Source organism: Notamacropus eugenii, chromosome 6, assembly GCF_028372415.1.
Source record: "Notamacropus eugenii isolate mMacEug1 chromosome 6, mMacEug1.pri_v2, whole genome shotgun sequence".
Lineage (NCBI taxonomy): Eukaryota > Metazoa > Chordata > Mammalia > Diprotodontia > Macropodidae > Notamacropus > Notamacropus eugenii.
In genome coordinates, this window is record NC_092877.1 from 224,551,340 (window position 1) to 224,571,921 (window position 20,582).

Here is a 20,582-nt window from a genome sequence, read left to right on the forward strand (position 1 = left end):
ACTTTTCCTGCAGCTGGCCTCCTATGCTCACCCTACTAGGCTGACCATTAACTTTCTGTTTAACAGAGCTGAGGCTAGACACCATCTCAACTGCAGCTATGACAATGCAATTTTATAGAAGCATAGTTCACAGAAGAGATAGAATACTGGATGTGATATAGATATAGATTCAAATCCTTGGTCTGTAACACATTATCTATATGACCTTAGACATCTCATTTCAGTTCTTTGTTCTATAACATTTGGGAGATTAGGGTATCCTTAAGGTTCCCTTCTGCTTCATATGACTTAGAAAAAACTCTTCCTACTTATTTCAGAAGAATGAGGACTAAGAATCTTTTTCTAGATTCTCTTTTCCTTTTGTCTCCCTCTTTAGAGCATGGATTTTTATTAGTTTTATTTTCAGCAAATCTTGGTTCAAAGCCTAGAAAGCGGCATAGCTCTCATAGAGTACCTGAGTCCATAAGGTATTGGCTCTAGGCTTTTATATACCTTGAAGACTTGAAGAGTCCATGGAAAAAAACCTATTCATGCCTTTAAAGCTTAAATATAATATCAAAAATAAATTTGTTTCTATATGCCCTATTCTATTTCCTGGGAAACTTTACCCATTTCCTTTAATGTTGAGAAAGAACAGCTGAAAATATACCCTGTGTAATAGTTGGTCAAAATAATATAATGATAGAAATATACCTTACTAGTGTTTCCAAGCTCTGAAATGAACTGGACCTATGCCAGGATATTTCTGCAACTGGCAAGTTGCCTGTGCCCCCAGGGCAGTGCAGCAGAGCTGTAGGCATGATAAAACAGTTACCTGGGGAGAAGAGAATTTCTAGCTCTTTGCTTCTTCCCTGGATAGAAGGAACTTTTGACCTTTAAATGTGAACTGGAGTAAGGCAAAAGCCTCCATGGAGCAGAGAGATGAAGCACCAAAGGAACATAATGAGTAAGGGAATTAGTTATGAGAATAATGGAAAAGATGATGAGCTCCAAAAAGAGTACTAAGTGGAACGAAAAAAAATGAGCAATTCTTTATGTAAAGCAGAGAAAAATTAAAGAAAAGTGTACTGAGAATGGCTCCCCAAAAGGAGTTCAGAGAAAATCCTAGGAAAGTGAAAATTACCAGGAATAGTACAGTTGAAGTCCCTTTAGTCATATTTTAAATAATCCCAAATAACCAATTTTCCTTTCTTTCTTTCTTTCTTTTTTCTCTTTTTTTTTTTTTTGCATCCTGGAAAATAATAATTTGAATTCATAATGATCCTGACACACAGAAAGATTCTGAATAGCCTTCTGAATCACTGACAAAAGATTAATCAATCAACTAATAAGCCTTTGTTAAATGCCTGCTATAGAACAGCATTGTCCTAAAAGCTAGGTATATGAATAAAAAGTAATTAGCCACAGCCCTCAAGGATTCTGTATTCTAAGGGGAAGAACAAAATATACATAAGTATATATAAGATATGTGAGACAGTATAATGTGAAGGTATTCTCTTCCTATTAATAATAGGCCTCACATGAATCCCATTAAGGGAAGCTTGATTTGGGGAGGCTTTGTTTTGTGGGAAGGTCCACACCTTTTGTTAATTGCTAATGAGACACTGAGTCACAGGGTTGTGCCCTCTTGCTCTGAAAAGTGTATATATACTCTGAGATGAGGTTCTGCTTTGGGGGCTTAGGAGTGTGCTTCTGTGTGCCAGATGAGGCTCTGAGTAGTCATTAAGGAAGTGCCTCCTAGACCCCACAGCTTTGAAAACCAGATGTTGGTGCTTCTCTCTCTGGTAACTATATATGTATGTAATGGTCAGACAGTTGGATCTGTCTGTTGATCTGTGATGTATGGTCAGACAGAAGCCCTGACTGTTGGTCTTTATTTTTTTACTTGTATTTTCTCTTGGTATATGTGATTAAACAAGATTGTTGACCCTTCAAAAGTTGCTTTCCTTTTAGAAAAGCAAATCTAGGAACCTGTGTTAGCAGGCCATCCTGGATTGTGTCAAGGTGCTTGCTGTTACAGAGAGTTGCTATTATTTTCCCCATTTTACAGATGAGAAAGCTGATAGCAGGAAAAGTTGAATGACTTGTTCAGGATTACAAAGCCAGTAAATGTCTAAATCAGAATTTGAATTTAGATCTTAATGACTCCAAATCCAATGCCTATCCATCATGTCAAACTCCCTCTCAATTTAAAAAACATGATTGTAAGTTCACAATTAAGAAAAGAAAAAAAAATTAAATAAGCAACATAAATAAAGAGCTTAACAGAGAGTGCCGTAAAAAGTGAAGTGTAGCATAGTGGTTAGAAGGCTAACTTTGCAATGAGAAGAGATTAGATCAAGTTCTGTGTCTGGGACATAACATTGTACAGTCACAGGTAAAATATGTAACCTCTCAGTGCCCCAGGCAACTCCCTGATATTATAAGTTTCTAAGTCCAAATAGATAGGTAGAAGGTTTCTTCACTGTGTTCCAAAGTTGCTATAATCACAGTAACATACTAATCTTCTCTCTATTCCCATTGATATAGATAGATAAATAAACGAGAGAAGGAGAAAATAGAGGAGAAGAAAGACAGAGAGAGATGGACAGAGAGACAAAGAAAAAGAAAGAGAAGAAATACTAGCATATGGGTTAAAAAAAATAACTTTATAGCTACAAGATGGAGGAATCAGTGCTACTGCAAATCACTTCACCTGAAAAAGATCTGGAGGGATTTAATGAATTGCAAGCCCAACAGTGAATCAAAAGTGGAATATGGTAACTACAACAAAAAAATTAATACAATTTTAGTCTACCTTAAGAGAAGCACGTAATCCCTTGGGTAACAGTGTAGCACTCAGGCTCTCCATCTGTTATTTCTTCTTCTAATTTTTCTTTGAAACAACAAATATTTATTAAGAGCCTACTAAGTATGAGATACTTTGTACATGAAAATGTTCTTAGAATGGGAGTTACAAAAGACAAAAATAAAACAGCCCTTCTCCTCAAAGAAATTATATTCTATTAAAGGAAAGCAATGGTGTCCATATAAGAGACTCATAATAAACACAAAATAGAGAAAAGATTATTTCAGGTGGGGGTGGGTCAGGGGCACGGGATGTAGGGAGGGAATGAGGAAGGCATAAAACAGAAGATGTGATTTGAGATGAATTTTCAAGGGGAAGGATTGTAAGACATAGAGTTGAGAAGAGAGTTCATTCTAGGTATGAACTTATGCAAAGGCCAGAGATTGAATGTCATATGTGAGAGACAAGAGATCCAGTTTGAATCATAGAATATGTATAAGAGAGGAACGTATAATAAGTCTGGAAAAATGGACTGGATTATAAAGGCTTTAATGGGCCCACAGAGAAACTTTTATTTGATCATAGAGGCAAAAGTGAATCACTAGAGCTTCTTGACCAGGTGAGTGAGATGGTCAGAATGGTGACTTGTGAACACTCTTTCAGCAACTATGTGGAGGGTGGATTGGGGTGGGAAGAAACTAAAAACAAGGAAACAGTTAGGAGGCTATTACAATACTTCTGGTTAGGAGAGATCAAGATCTGAACTGGAGTGGTGGTTCTAACAGCAGGTGTAGTCTATGCCAGTTAGTTACAAGCAGCCTGAGCTTGTACTCTTCTGATTTCACCTTTGGGAACCTAGGGTCTTTCTAAAACTACAATTAGGATGTTTGTGGAGGTTAAAAGTAAGATGCCAGAGATATATTGGAGCCAGCTCCTCATGAGTCTGATTCTTAAATTTTCATTGTGTGCACTTACAACTCTGAGACTTACAAATGCTACAAATCAAGGCTTGATTTTTTTCATTGATGAGACATAAAAGTGATGAAGAGAATGTTAGTAATGAAGTTTATGCTGAAAAGCATGTCATAAATACAATTTTTCCCTCTGGAGAGTTGGTTCTTAAACATTTAGCAACACATCCCTGCACAGAACAAGGTATTTTACTAACCAAATAATACTATTCAAAGTGATGATCACTGAGCCCTACCTCAAACTATGTAATTCTATGGGAGATTCCTAAATCATAAACAAACTGGAAACTTTAGCTCTTGATAGAAACCTGTTTCTGTTCTATACCTGATGCTCTCCAGAGTGAGAAACCTATGGTTACAGATTTAAAATGTCATAATGCATATAATATCTATCCTCAGCTACAAAACCAAAATATTCATTTGACTGTGACCTTTCGTGGTCTTAAAGCAATCAGAGGAATAAACTTCAAGAAAGATAACAAGTTAGTTTCATTATAGGACATGCCCCTAAATCAGTCCAACTTGATATTACTTTCAGGTTTTATTGTCACACTATCATATGGGTTTTAAGGGACATTATCATAAGAATTACCAATATTGAGAGAGGATTCTGGGAAGATGGTGAAGTAGGTCAGAAAATCCCAGGCTCCCCAAATTTCTCCCACTATGAAGATACAGCACCACCTCAAAGTGGCGGCAGAAATGAATAAAAGTCAGGATAAAGTAATTATCTTCTTAAGACAACTTGAGAAGACCTCAGTACAGACCCTACATCAAGGGGCAGAGGTTCTATTGAGCAGTCTCCGGGCAGACTCTGCTGAAACAACAAACAACAAGCCCTAGAGACAGCTGGGTCAGGCCTCAGGAACTTTCACCTCACAGACAGTATAGGTGTCAGACAGCTGCCAGGCTAAGATTAAAGGATTCTCCACAACCATGAGACTCCAGGCCCTAATGTGTTGACTAGACACAATCTCCTGGCTGTGGCTGGAGCAAGTACACCTTCATTGAGTAGCAGAGTTGTGATAACCCTGCTGGCTGTGCACACCTGCATGAGAGCCAGTACCTGGTTTTGGTTCTAGGACACAGAAAAGAGTTGAAGTTTGCAGTCACAGGAGAGATCTCAGGGAGCAAGAGCATTTATGGGACAACATGACTAGAAAAACTAGCTATGTATTGGGGGTGGAAAGGAGGTCCCAAGGTTGCCCACCCCCAACCTACAGCTCAGAAAATAACAGTAAGAAGGACCTGAGATCTGGAGCACCTTTCCCCATACCATAGTTCTAGAGCCAGTTACAATAACAAGCTGTTTAGGATAAAATAAAACAAAATAATAAAGAATAAGCAAAAAAGAAAAAGCCTGACCATAGACAGTTACTCTGGGGATATTCATATTCAGAGGAAGATAAATTACAAAAAAAATCACTTCTAGCCCAAAGAGAAATGTCAAATGATCAAAAGTCCAAAAAGAATTATTGGAAGAACTTAAAAAGGACTTCAAAAATCAAATGAGAGACTGAGGAAAAATTAGGGAAAAAACAAGAGCAATCCAAGAAAGCCAATCAATTGGAAAAACAGATCCAAAAACTTAAGGAAGGAAATAATCACAAAAACTAGAATTGGGCAAGGGGAAGATAACGACATAAGATACCAAGACATGTGTATGTGTGCGTTCATCTTTCGTTGCCAAAGAATACCATGCCATCAAAGAAATAATGACATGACTTGTACTTGACTTTGTTTTGAGTGAGGAAAGGCTGTGCAGGTCACCACTCACTTCTCCTCCAGAGCCATCTGAATCCAGTGACCAGATATTCATCAGGATGACTGGAGATGACCCAAGATGAGGCAATTGGGGTTAAGTGACTTGCCCCAGGTCACACAGCTAGTGAGTGTCAAGTGTCTGAGGTGAAATTTCAACTCAGGTCCTCCTGACTCCTGCTCTGGTGCTCTATCCACTGCACCACCTAGCTGCCCCAAGATATAAAACAAAATCAAAAGAATGAAAAAATAAAAGAAGAGAATGTGAACCATCTTATTAGAAAAACAACTGATCTGGAGAATAGATCAAGAAAAGACAACATAAAAATTGCTGAACTACCTGAAAGGTACAATAAAAAAGAGTATTTATATAATATTTTAAGAAATTATTAAGGAAAATTGTCCAAAAGTTTTAGAACAAGAAATAGAAAATAGAAATAGAAAAATCCACTGATCAACACTTGAATGAGATCTCCCGATGAAAACTTTCAGGAATATCATACTCAACTTTCAAAATTTCAAGTTTAAGGAGAAAATACTGAAAGGAACAAGTAAAAATCAATTTAAATACCATGGAGTTACAATCAGGATTACGCAACATATAGCAGCTTCTACATTAAAAGACTGTGTGTCTTGAAACATGATATTTTGAAGGGCAAAAGAGGTGGAATTGTGATAAAAAAAAAAACTCACCCAGCAAAGTTAAATATAATCCTGAATGGAAAAAAAATGGACATTCAATGAACTGAAAGACATTCAGATATTAGTGACAAAAAGACCAGAACTTAATTGAAAATTCAACATATAAGATTGAGGAGAATCACAAGGTAAACATGAAAGACCAATTATCAGTTATCTTAAGACTACCCTCACTTGAGTACTTTGAAAGAAAAGCTTGGGCTGAGCTGAGAAAGATGGGATGATAAAAAAAAACTGAATGAGGAAAGGTCTAAAAAAGAGCAATTATTTCATACAAATGAGGAGTGAATGAAAGAACTAATATAAAAGAGGCAAATGGGGGTGGAAAGCTGGTAGTGCTGGAATCTTACTTTCATTGGAAATGGGTTAAAGAGGAAACTATATACACACACACACACACACACACACACACATATATACTTATATATATGTATGCAAACTAATACAACTTTGAGATATCATCTTACACCTATCAGCTTGGTTAAAATGATAGATGTCCTTCAATTTGGGAATGGCTAAACAAGTTGTGGCATATTATTGTGATGGAATACCACTGTGCTATAAGAAATGATGATCTGGTCGAGTTTACAAAACATGGAAATATTTGGACTCATGAAGGAAGATGCTAGAAAAAGAAGTCATAGTCACAAGTATGTACAATATGTTTCACATATATGTACATACATGTATGTATGTGCACATATGTGCATATGTTCATGTTTAAATGTTTTTATTTCTCATTTTGTGTTTAAATTTAAAATGAATAAAAAATTAAAATAAAAAATATCCCAATTTGGGGGTAAATGTTGTCTCTGTCTTACTAATTCCACAGGCTAAGCAGGCACTTGAGTGGACTGGACAAAACCTTAACTGTGCTAAATTTTTAGAGTGCTTGTTCTAAACATCCACTTACAGACTGGCACTGTGGAGTTAACTTGTCCCAAACTAGGTTTCCAACAATTAGATTGCCATTCTTATCTCTAAGTTTTCACTAAGCTATAGTGACACAAATTCTTATTGGGGAGGGACCTTGACAGATTATATCAGAAAGAAATTTCCATTTAACTTACATGCACACGCACACACACACACACACACACACACCCATAATTCACTGCAGTTTTCCCAACTTAGACAAGGACACCAGCTCAGATTCTTTAACAATGAAGATTTTTATCTAATGGCTTTTAATAATATGACTGCTAAGTTGAGGACATCTCAGATTCAGCTCTCACTTTCCCAACAAAACAAAACCAAATTTAAAAAAGAGTGTTAAGAACTCATGATATTAGAGGAGGAAATGCCACAGGCAATAAAATCCACATAGCAGTTGGATTTGGAATGAAATAGGAGATATATAGTTTCCCTTCCAAATGGCTACCCTCAATAATACTCTGCTTTCTGAGACTGAGAAAGTTAAAATAACAAACTGTGGCACATCATACTTTAAAGGATTGAGCCTGAGATTCTGCATAGAGGAAATAGACTACCCAGGAGCACCTGTATTCTTCCCAATTATTTACATGATTACTTTTTCCACTGCTGAGCAGCCTGCATATTAAATCCCTTCTCTGAGAATACCAGGAGGCACTTGATGCCAATCACAAGCATTTTTTTTGTTATAAACTGCTCTTGATATTCTTGTGTTAGTATTGGACTTCATAATCTTAGCTACATTGTTGCTAAAATAAGTTGCTCTTTTTTTCCTACCAGACTTGCCAAACCCGCTGTTGGAATGCATTTGTGTTAGCCTTTTACTAACGGAATTCCTGTAACATTCACAATGACCTAATTGAGGTTCTTGGCCTCAAAAAATGACACGTTTCTGAAAAACTAGGAAAGGGGTTAGAGGCAGTCCCTTAGAAGGAAGGACTGTTCTGACCCCTTTCCCTTTCAACCCTCTTCTATTTAAAGAAAAAAATACAGTGTGTAAGATGAATTTATTCTCATACCTTATTCCTCAGCTGTCTATAAAACACTGACCACAATTCAAAAGATTTAAACAGAAATGGTTCAAAGGGTAAAATAGCAATATGGTTCATATAGCAAATTCTTATCTTCCTGCTTATATTTATATGACTTCTAACCTGCATTACAAATCTGGGACATAATGTGGTGAAGTGAAATGAGTATTGATCTTTTAGTTATGAGAACTGAGTTCAAAACCTGGCACTGCAACTACTGTAGTTTACAATATTTTAAAGAATTGAAGCATGGCCCTACACAGATTGGACCACAGCCCCTGTGCTCCTCTCACTTGTTTATATAATGACTTTTTCCACTGCTATTCAGCCCCTATATAAAGTTCTACCTCCATGTAAATATGTGTATAATCTTGGACAAATCACTCAATATCTAATACTCCTAGCTTCCTCATCTGTCTTATGAGGGGCTTGGACTAATGTCCTCTCCAATTGGAAAGCTATGACTCTAAGCTCTTCTATGACTTAAGGATGAGTAGGGAACACAGAAATTAAAGACAAGTGAAAACTAGAAATCAAAAATAAATGGAATTAAATTGCCACTAATTTTTTAAGTAAAATATAATCCAAGGCAAAACAAAAATAGCAGTTCTGATTTCTGGAGTAGCTACCTCAAATCTTTCCTTGTGGTAAGCAACAAGGAAGGTGCTTTCAGATTCAGTCATGGAAACAAATTCAGTCAGGGAGGGAAAAACTCTGAGACAGACTTCAGACATGAGGGGCAAGGAAAGTCCCATTGGAGGATGCACACCAAAAATATTATTATGTGAAGAGGAGATGGGAAGGGAAGACAGGTCATCCAATTGCCTATAATTGCTGAAGAGACCCCCACGACGGAAGATGGAGAGTGGAGCCCAGTAGACCATGGTGGGAGAAGACTCACCTGCTGTGAGGAAGTATCTGGAATTTTTTTTTTATTTTAACTAATCTTGAGAAGTAGAGGCTGGTATCAGCAGCCTTTTCTAATGTATAAACAACTGATCTCCTACTAAAAACACTGGAGACCATAGGAATAAATGGAACTTTCCATAAAATAATAAGCAGTATCCATCTGAAACCTTCTGCAAGCATTATATGCAATGGAGATAAGCTAGATGCATTTACAACAAGATGAGGGTGAAACAAAGATGTCCACTATCACCACTATTATTCAATAAGGTACTAGAAATGTTAACTGTAGTAATTAGAGAAGATAAAGAAATGGAAGGAATTAGAGAGAAAGAAGAAGAAACTAAGTTATCACTATTTGAAGATAATATGATGATATTCTTAGAGAATCCCAGATATTCAAGTAAAAAAATACTTGAAACAATAAACAACTTTGGCAAAGCTGCAGGTTACAAAATGAACCCACACAAATCTTCTGCATATCTATATACAAAGCCCAATAGCAAGAGATAGAGAAATCCCATTTAAAGCTAGGGTAGACACTATAAAATGTTTAGGAGTCTACCAGCCAAAACAAATCCAGGGACTATATGAACACAATAACAAGATATTTTTCGCACAAATAAAGTCAGATCTAAGTAAGTGGAAAAATATCAGTTACTCGTAGGTAGTCTGAGCCAATATGATAAAAATGACAACTCTAACTAAATTAATTTACTTATTTAGCACCATACCAATCAAATTATCAGATAATTATTTTCTAGAGCTGGAAAAAATAATATCAAAATTCATCTGGAAGAAAAAAAGGTCCAGAATATCAAGGGAACTAATGAAAAGAAATGCAAGGGAAGGTAGCCTAGCGCTACCAGATCTCAAACTGTATTATAAAGCAACAATTATCAAAAACACTTGTAACTGGCTAAGAAATAGAAGGGTAGCGAAGTGGAATATGCTAGGTACTCAAGATACAGTAGGCAATGAATATAGCAATCTTCTATTTGATAAACCCAAGGACCCCAGGTTCTGGGATAAAAACTCACTGTTTGACAAAAATTGCTGGGGAAACTGGATAACAGTGTGGCAGAAACTAGGCACAGACCAATGCCTGACACCTTACATAAGAATAAAGTCCAAATAGGTACATGATCTAGGTATAAAGACTGATACTATAAACAAATGAGTGGAGCAAGGAATAGTGTATTTATCAGATTTATGCAGAAGGGAAGAAATTTTGACTAAACAAGAGATAGAAAGCATTATGAAGTACAAAATGGATAATTTTGATTATATTAAACTGAAAAGCTTTTGCACAACCAAACACAATGCAATCAAAATTAGGCGAGAAGCAGAAAACTGGGAAATAATTTTTGCAACTAGTGTCTGTGATAAAGGTTTCATTTCTAAATTATATAGAGAACTGAGTCAAATGTACAAGAATATAAGTCCCCAATTAATCACTGATCAAATGATATGAACAGGCAGTTTTCAGAGGAAGAAATTAAAAATATTTAGTCATGAAAAAATTCTCTAAATCACTATTGATTAGAGAGATGCAAATCAAAACAACTCGGAAATACCACATCACACCTATCAGATAGGCTAACGTGACAAAACAGGGAGATGATAAATGTTGGAGAAGATGTGGGAGAGTTGGAACACTAATTTATTGTTGGTGGAGCTGTGAACTGATCCAACCATTATGGAAAGCAATTTGGAACTATGCCCAAAGGGCTACAAAAATGTACATACCCTTTGACTCAGCAATATGGCTTCTAGGACTGTATCCCCAAGAGATCATAAAAATGGGCAAGGGTCCCACATATACAAAAACACTTATAGCAGCACTCTTTGTGGTGACTAAAAACTGGAAATCAGTGGGGATGCCCATCAATTGTGGAATGACTGAATAAATTATGGTATATGAATGTAATGGAATACTATTGTGCTATAAGAAATGATGAACAGGAAGACTTCAGAGAGGCCTGGAAGAACTTGTATGAACTGATGCTGAGCGAAAGGAGCAGAACCAGGAGAACTTTGTATACATCAACAACCCCAGTGCGCGAGGATTTTTTTCTGGTAGACTTAGAACTTCATTGAAATGCAAGGACTTAAAAAATTCCCAATGGTCTCTTAAGGCAAAATGCCTTCCACATCCAGAGAAAGAATTATGAAATTTAATCACAGAATGTAGCAAATCATTTTCTTTTGTATTATGGTTTTGTTTGTTATACGATTTCTCCCATTCATTTTAATTCTTCTATACAACATGACCATAGTGAAAATGTATTTAATAGGAACGTATGTGTAGAACCTATATAAAATTGTATGCAGTCTCAGGGAGGAAGAGGGGAGAGAGGGGGGAACAAGGGGGAAGGAGAAGAAAAATCTAATTTATATGGTAGTGATTGTAGAATACTGAAAATAAATAAAATTTTAAAAAAATAAAAAATAAAACAATTGATCTTTACATCAGGAAAACTTCCATTTAAGTCCTACCTTGACACATGTAGCTGCTCAAGTAAGTTAACCTTTCCATGGCGTAGAGGAAACTCTTAAGATTACAAATTGAGAAAGAGCTGTTGATCAGATCTGATTACAAAAACCAACCCTATACCCCCCTCAAAAAAAAAACAAAAAAAAACAAACCTAGGTGTAGTAATCTCAGTAGTTTCTACCTGATGAGAGGAATCGTCAACACCTTCTAACTTTTGGATCCTTTGGACAAAGTTCCCATTGCCCTACCTTAGTTGGGGCTCTGATGCTGTGGCCTGTATTTCTCGAACTAGAATTCTTACTCAGGGTAATAAAAAAAAATCTATTAAATCAACAGGGTCATGAATTTTCTCTGAAATGAGAACCCTAAAGAGAAACATTTGAGCCTGATAGGTTGGTGTAGTGCCTGAATTTTCAGTGCTGCAAAACTAGTCTATCAAAGCTTCAGTTCAAAGTAGAGGGAAGGCATTAGAACAATTCCCCACAGGACTAGTTAAAATAACCTCTCTATCAGTCACTGGAAAACTCTGTTTCCTGCCTATGAAATGAGTCATTCCTTGCACAGACCCTCGTAGGCCACAAAGACCGAAGTCTCGGAAACCAGTTACTCATGGAGCATCGCCAAAGGTATGACAAGAGTCAAGCATGTTCACAGGTGCGTCTGGTTTTCTTCCGATACTCCGAGCACGTGAAATGCAGCCGCCCGGAATACCCCCTGCCAGTCCCCTACCTGCGCAGGTCTCCCCGTCGTAGGTCTCACACACCCACTCATGGCACTCGCAGAGAGGACCCAGGTACATGCCGGGCTCTGGCACTTGACAGATGCAGACTCCACAGTCACAGCGGCCTCGGCCATTGCACAGCTGGCTCCCGGGTGGCTGTCCCGGTGCTCGGCACCTGCGTTCTGCTTCCGCCCGGGACAACCTACAGGTAGCACTTGGCCCGCTCCTGCGTGAACCCAAGACACCACCTGTCTATTAGGGCAACACTATGAATCATCCGCATCTTTGTTCCCTCTCCCTCTTCTCCACCATCTCCTTGTGTCTTCTGGCCTCCACTTCCCCCCACCCCTTCAGCTTTCCAACACAAATACACTTAAGGTGAGAACTTAGGGAAATCTTTGAAAGGTCGCATGACTTGAAATTCTGATCTTCCTGTATAGAGTCAGAAGAGGCTTTAATTATTTTTCTTGCTACAGCTGTTACCCTAATTTACATTGCGCAGGCTCAGGCCACCCCAGAGTGCCCATCATTTTCCTTGGAGTGTGTGGAGAGCAGCAGTGCCTGGTTGCCAAGGGCCACATCCACTTTCCCCCAGGACGCAGTAGTTTCTCAGAAGGGCTGCCCAGTGGCCTGGCAGCTCACGGATTTGCCTGGTTTCATAGTGGGCTAAGGTAGGCTGGATCTGCCTAGCAGCCCCTTCAATAGCCTATGAAGGCCAGGACAGTAGCTGAAAGTAGAGAAATGTGTTTGCCCCTGAGCTTTTTTTTTTTTGTCTTTCAATCATACACGCATGTTTAAGTTTGAATAAATTAATCCAGTGTGTGACACTGATTGTTTTTTCTTCTAATTCCCCTGAAAGCTTCTCTATTCCTCTTTGAAAACTAATGAAAAATTATAGATAAGTTTTATTTATGGTGCAAAGTAACAACTCCAAAGTGACAAAGATAGTAATAGCTATAGGTGTGTGCTTTATATATATTTTTAACAATCAGCTAAGACAAAGATAGTATAAATGTGCTTAAAATATAAATAACAAGAATTTTGCAATTTTGAAATACATCTCATGGAAGCATTTTGCAATGTAATGCCTATTCACTGTGAAAATCTCCATGTTATTATCAACAGGGGAAATTTCATTACAGACTTTTAGATTGTAGAATTATTTTATTAAGCCTGCCACATGACATATTTGAATCTATTTAAAAATGAGTCCTGTGATAATGAGAGTTTTACTAGATACATATTTCTCCCTCTATATACTTGTATGTAGGGAAAACATATATTTATACACATGTATTTGTAGAGGAAAAAAGCAATCTAGGAGTTATGAAACACATAGTCTGGATTTAGAGAAATGAGAATAAGTTGAAAATGATTTTTCCTACTTTCAACTTAGGAACTGAAATAAGTGGGATAACTTATAAGGTCCAAATGGGACCTGCCACATCAAGCAACTGTCAGCCATGGATGTCTTTTAGGATAACAAACCCAACTTACCTCAGGGATGGTGAGAAACCTTGGGAAACAGCTGAGGATACAGTGAAGAAAAGGGATGAAGCGAGCAGTAAGAATTTGCTGAGACCCTGTGTGTGCATGATGAGATATCCCAAGTTGTGAGAAGCAGGTCTGTCCTTTCTCAAGGTAGGGGTAGCGCAGCAGAAGGCTCCAGCAGCCAGGCAGGCAAACAGAAAGACAGAAGAATAGATACAAAGCCAGACACCTTGGTTCGAAAATTCCAGAGCTGGCCAAAATGGACTCAAAGCTCTTCTCCGTGCTGCAAGTGCCTTTGATTAGCTGCCTGGAAGGATTTGGGCAGCAGCCGTACTCCTCTGGGCGGGATGTTGGTGCCAAACCCTAAAGTTTACAGTCTAGGCAGGGAAGTAATTAGAAACAGTTGTACAAGCAGATGGTTTATTTTGACATAAAAAGTGTCCTGTTCACAGATTTGAGAAAACTATCTAGTTCTTCAAATCCAGGCACCATAAATATTTGAACAGAGAATATTTGGACTGGCTTATATGAATGATTATGTTAGGCGATCTATCTAGGAGACATGATGGGGTTTGGGGGGAAGACCGCAATGATCAGAAAACATTAGATCGAACAGCAGCCTGATGGTTTTCAGGAGATGCTCTCTGTCATTTTGACGATGAGTGGGAGACCTTAAATTATCTTTTTCTTTCTTGTAGAAAACTCAGTCTTGTTTCCTCAGTTTTAAATTATAATTCTTCCTTTCCTTGATTTTTTTTCCAGAAATGTGGTCTGAGATTTTCTATTTTCCCATCCACTGGCATGTCACAGAAAGTAACTCTGAGTGTGACAGTCAAAAACGTAGATCAGCCAAATCATAGAAACCCTCCCTTCCCCTCTCTCTGTGGAATTCACTTTTCAGGTGACTTTTCAGGTAGTTGGAACACCAAAGCTTTGCCCTCAGAGGTACAACTGGGATGAAACAGGGTAAAATGAAGGAATTTCTACCTATTATAATTCTATCTACACTCCTGGCTCATTTATGCTCCCCTAGGCAGTTAGAGCAGATGCACACTTCAGGAATATAGCTGGCCCCTTGCTTTAGCCTCTTTGCAGGTAAGATTCCACTTTAATAGGTATTCAGTTCAATATCCATTTTAAAGAGCCCATAAAGTATATGGGTTTTCAGAATATGGGAACAGAAGAATCTGACTGCAATTTGACTGCAATCTGACTGCAATTTGTTATTAAATGTCTTGATCATTTTGATATATGATGGGAGGGGACACTATTGATGAAGGAAAACAAATCATTGTGTTGAAACAGGGGTCCTATTTTTCTTGGAAACTCCTTCTGAGGATTAAAGCTTTCCAAAGTCATTTTAATCTCTAGTATTTTCACAGACTATGGTATTCCATAAAAAGTACAGCTGTGAAATAAATATCTATCTGTTAGAAAACATTTAAATTCTCAGATCATTTTGTTTCTGTGACTCACAGAAGAAACATTTCCAGTAAGTTAAAATAGTTGTAATATAGCTGACACTGTGATTCAGTAGAATATCTCTTGTCCTCAGGATCTCTGTCAAAATACCATGAATAACTTAAAATGTACTGTGATTAGCAGACAGTCTGGTGCCTTTTGCTTTTCTGGAGAGAACTCATATATCTGTGATTTGTAGGAGATTTAAAAGCAGTAACCAGCTACTACCATTTCAAGGGCTAACTTATTTGACTTTGAGGCTGGTAGGGATGTGGAGGCAGGCCATATGAAAAGTAAAAAAAAAAGATAAATGAACAACCCACAAAAGACACAGAATTATGCATTCTTAGCACTCCAAAGAACTCTAAGTGCAGTACAATTCAACCTCTACAATAAGCATGAATCTTCTCCAAATCAATGTAGACAATCTAGTCTCTGCTTAAATACTTCCAAGAACAGAAGACTCACTACGTGAGAGGAACGTCTATTCAGTTGTTTGACCGCTACATTCTTTCCTTCCTCATACAAAATTGGCCTATCTGAAATGTTTCAGGTACTCCTAGTTCTGCCTTCAGGAGCTTCATAGAATAAGTAGAACTACTTAACTATTTGAAAGCAAAGAGTCCCCTCATCATTCTAATCAGCCTCTTTCCAGCTTGTCAATGACCTTCTCAAAAGATGGTCCTGGAACCAAATCAAACACTTCAGACATGATCTAGGTTATTACAAAGAAGAATAGCAGCAAAAAAAAAATGATCCTTGTATAATAGAACACTTGATTCATATTTTGTTATTCTTTGAAAATTAACGAAACCCAGACTACTAGTTAGCTTTGCTTTTGATCTGTGTTGGACTAAATGAGAACACATATGTGAAAGAGTTTTAAAACTATAAAGCATTATTCTAATACAATCTACCTTCTCCCTGACTCCCAGATGCCATTTTGGCAAGGACTGGACAAGTGAGTTCAATCTGGGGAAGTCATGACCTTCTTTCAATAGAACACATTGTGCTCTGGTTAGACCCTCAGTATCAGACCTGCCCTGAAACACATTTTTCTAGTCTAGAGAGCCTGGGGAAATTCAAGTAAGTTATAGTGATGAGCAAATGCTTTGAATTCACTTTGGTATAGGTCTGAGATGTCATTGGGTCTCTGGGACCAAACTCAATATTAAGGTGCCTAAAATGGCCATACTGAAGGGCCTCTATCCCCAAAGAGGACTAAAACATAGATCCCATGTACTCAAAATTATTAACAGCAGCAATTTTGTGGTAGCAAAAAAATCTGAAAACAAAGTGGATGTTCTTTAATTGGGGAGTGTCTGGACAAATTGTGATATATGAATGGAAATGAATGTTATTACATTTATAAGAAAGGAGAAATGTGAGGAAAGTAGGGAAATATGGGAAGATTATGATGTATTAAAGATATTAACAATAAAACAGAGTTAAAATCTCATTTTTAATGATCAGTCTTCATCCTGAGAAGAAGATGGTACTATTCTTCTGTGCCTGGAGAGATATGGAACTATGGATGCACAGCATTACATTTGTTGCTAGATCTAGTGACTATGTTGGTTGGATTTGCTTAACTGTTTTTGTTTGTTCGTTTCTGGAAAAGACATGTCAATTGACTTCTCTATTAGCTTAAACAGGCCAAGGTCTCCCACTGCATCCTGGGCCATCTCTAGTCATTCTGATCTATATTTCCCCACTGGATCTAGATGACTGGAGGAGAAAATGAGTTTGGTGACTATGCAAAGTCCTCCCTCACTATTTGCTTGCAAGTCATGGCATCTTCTTCCTGATGTTATGGTCCTCTTGGAGAAAGAAGGACAATCACAACCTGTGGGTAGTCCAGGCAGTACAATGGAGACCCAGCTGGCTAGTTTCAACTGGGTTACTCATCTCATCTCCTTGGGCTGTCACACTCTTCCTTGAGGGTAAGGGTAACTTGCCAAAGGAAGGTTAATTTTGATGGCTGAAGCTTACCTTGCTATTTTGGAGTTTACTAGCTAAATGTCTTCCTTAAAGACCATGCCTGAAACCCAATTCACTCTAGCTCTCACTGACTAGCCAACAGTAGGTTCCTGTCCAAGCACATTTAATGATTATTTTGAGGGGTCCTGTTGGCTCAAAGTGTATATAAATAGCAATTGTTTCTGTTTTGACCAGAAATAACCCTAAGGGTATCCCCTTCCCAAGTTTCTCACTACATCCTGGGCCATCTCCAGTTGTTCTGCTCTACATTTGGCCATTAGCCCCAGATAGCTCTGAAGGACAAAGCAAGGCTGGTGATTTTGCACAGCCCTCCTTCACTGTAATCCAATTCACTTGCAGGTTATGGCAACATTTTCCTCTTAGAAAACAAAGGACAAGCAACAACCACAGTTGTGTCCCAATCCTTGTGACTCCCCAGATCAAAACACCCTTTCCTTGCCATCATTCTGCTATATGTATCATATTCTTTCATTAGAATATAAGTTCCTTGAGGCCAGGACTGTATCCTTTCCTAAGCATATCTCTAGCATAGTACTTGGTACTTAATAAATATTAAGTAAATGGCTTTTTATTTTCATTCATTGATAGGAAGGTGAATTGTTTGAAGTAAGAGATGAGATCTCAAAAATTATAAATAGTATTGATTATCTAATACATATACAGCACTATCCTAAGGAAGAGGTAGAGGATAAATATGAAACATAATTCCTGTCTTTGGAATTCCTGCCCCTCAGAATAAACCAAAATCAGAGGAGCCAAAACTAACAAGGGTACAACCAGGGCTTTGCCTCCTGGGAATTGGGATGTGAAAAGGGATGAACCAACCCTTCTCCCTAGCCCAGGTCATGCTCCCCAATTCATAACAGAATTCACAGTGTTCTTCTCAACCAACTTCTGATTCATTTAAATACCCTGGCCCTCTACTTCCTCAACATTTCCAATTAATATTATCTCTGGTTCTAATCTACTTCAACTCTCTTCAAGAGTGGCCATTGCCTTCTCCCCCACTGCCCCCTTCCCCCATGCTCAACTCACTTTGCCTCAGGCACCAGAATTCTGACCTGAGATATGGAACAAAATAGTCCACTCATGCGAGGCTTCCAGGTTCTAGGTGTGTGACTGTAGTGAGCATAGGAGGAGATCATTCTTTCCCCTGCATAGTAACTGGAATCATTCTAGCTTTTAAATCATAGCTGTTATCTGACTTCTGAGGTGAAATTTGTTACTCTTTCTATTCACTTTCCTTAATAATCATCTTTTTTTCCCTCCAGCTAGCTCTACTGCAAACAGAAAGAACATCTGAAGTTATTCCCAACTCTTGCATAGCTATATGTAAGAATGGACGTAGACTTACGAAGGGAACTAAGAAGGCCTGTTGGGATGCCTTGAATGGCAAACATTACAGCTAGTGGTGTGCTGATAAATGTTTAACAACCAGCTCTTCAGGAAAAAAATTGTATGCATGATACACTTTTAAGTCTAAAATACGTTATGAATATTTTCTCCATTACTTTTCTTAAGCCCAGACAATAAGAAACATACTTTGATTTGTAGGGTTTGCTGATTTCTAAAATGTAAATACTCATGCTAAATTGGTTCTCATGAACTGATTCAAGCTGGTTCCAGCACACCCATAACTATGTAATGGAGGCATACAGTAAACCCTGAATATACACTTGGATGTTGGAGATCACAAGTATTCTGGCTCAGTATTGTAAGGCTTCACGCTTTGACAAGATTCACACAACTCCCCAGCCGTGTTATGGAGACCCAAGGGCCATTCAGTGTTTCCTGTACCATCCCTCTTTAGCACCTAGCTTCAGCATATTTTGTCTAGGATCCTGTAAATCAGAGGGTGGCTCACCTATATGCCCCACTAATAACACTCATTATAAATAAAAATGATTTAAGTTTTCTATTTTAGAGTTCTTTGTGTTTAACATGATTGATAAACTTTAATTAGCTGGATTTAACTTTCTGAGTTCAAATCTGGCCCCAGTCACTTAATCCTGTGTCCCTCAGGTTCCTTATCTGTAAAATGAGCTGGAGAAGGAAATGATAAACTACTCCATTATTTTTGCCAAGAAAACCCCAAATGGGGTCACAAAGTCAGACATGACAGAAATTACTGAACAATCTATTTCTCCAGGGCCAAGACATACAAGACATGTGGGCATGTACATGAAGCCTTCTCAACTCAGCAGCTTCTACTAGAGTTGGTTCTGTCCTCATAGCCTTTAAGAAGGTAGGAGTCATGTTCATGCCATGATGAAGCATCAGAGTGAGACCATAGTAGATGACATTGGAAATATGAAATTCTAAAAGAGAAGAGACTCACTTTGAAAAACTTCAGCACGTTTTCAAAGCTCTGGTTTCTTAAGAGATTTCTTTTCTGTTCCATCTGGCTATTGGACTTTCAAAGTCCAACTCAGACCAAACTTTTCCTGATTCCAAACCACCCCATCCTACCCAGTCACTACATTACCAGGTTGACAAAGATTTTGTGGAGTACATAACATTCAACTTAAGTAGGGAAAAGAGAATGAGCTTTGTTAGAAGTTCAGAGCATCATTTGAGGTAAGGAATGGGTAAAGATACTGGAATGGTGGCCCTGGACAGTCTTCAAACAGAACTCTACTAGCTACAGCTGATTAAATTGGCAGGTCACTGCCAAGTCTTGGGAGATGAGTGCAATTATTATCCACAATTCATAGGTGGGTGCAGGGCCCCTATTCATGGTTCCAGGGTGGAAGAGTTCTTGTGGTAGCCCACACACCAGAGCACAAGCCAAGAGAATGGTGACTTCTCTTTGGATTATGCCACCTTAGAAGAACTGAGGGTTTGCAGATACCCAGAACTGATTCTGGAAAAAATGACATGGAAGGAATTTAAGTCTCTCTTGGAGAAAGGTGAGGGAAGATGAGACTAGAGGTGTCTGATCTGCCTCCCTTGTAGCCACCTACAACTGTAGTCCCTTGTCAATATGCTCCTTCTCTCCACTGTCCATATGAATATAAATTTTGGTTGCATATATTTTGTAAGATATTTGGAGGCTTGGGGGCTAGAATTTTTATCTAAAATCCAGGAAAATTTACTTTTTGTCCTGTGCAGTTTTTATTTATGATTTCTTGAAATATAACCCTGGAAAAGGAGGCTTTGAAAAATATAGTTTTAAAGGAGTCTGGTGACTCTCTGGACCAGCCCACTGTGCTTCAAACAGTGCTACTTGACTATGCCTTTAACCCCAAATCACTCTGGCTTTCACTGAATGATCAATAATACCCCCCAACCCAAGCCTCCATGGTAAGTTTTAATGGCTTAG

General features: G+C 38.1%; 1 protein-coding gene across 2 annotated transcripts in view; it reads right to left on the bottom strand.

The window, feature by feature from the left end:
* Positions 1-14,065, bottom strand: part of ITGBL1 (integrin subunit beta like 1) — a 374,098-nt gene extending 360,033 nt beyond the window's left edge. The window contains exons 1-2 of one of the 2 annotated variants that reach the window (XM_072622025.1): positions 13,805-14,065; positions 12,316-12,533 (exon numbers count right to left, since the gene is read on the bottom strand). In XM_072622025.1, the coding sequence (XP_072478126.1) occupies positions 12,316-12,533; positions 13,805-13,902 (316 nt within the window). In that variant the 5' untranslated portion in view covers positions 13,903-14,065. The remainder of the gene's footprint in view (positions 1-12,315; positions 12,534-13,804) is intronic. The other variant, XM_072622026.1, reaches the window with a different exon arrangement.
* Between the last annotated feature and the right edge of the window lie 6,517 nt (positions 14,066-20,582).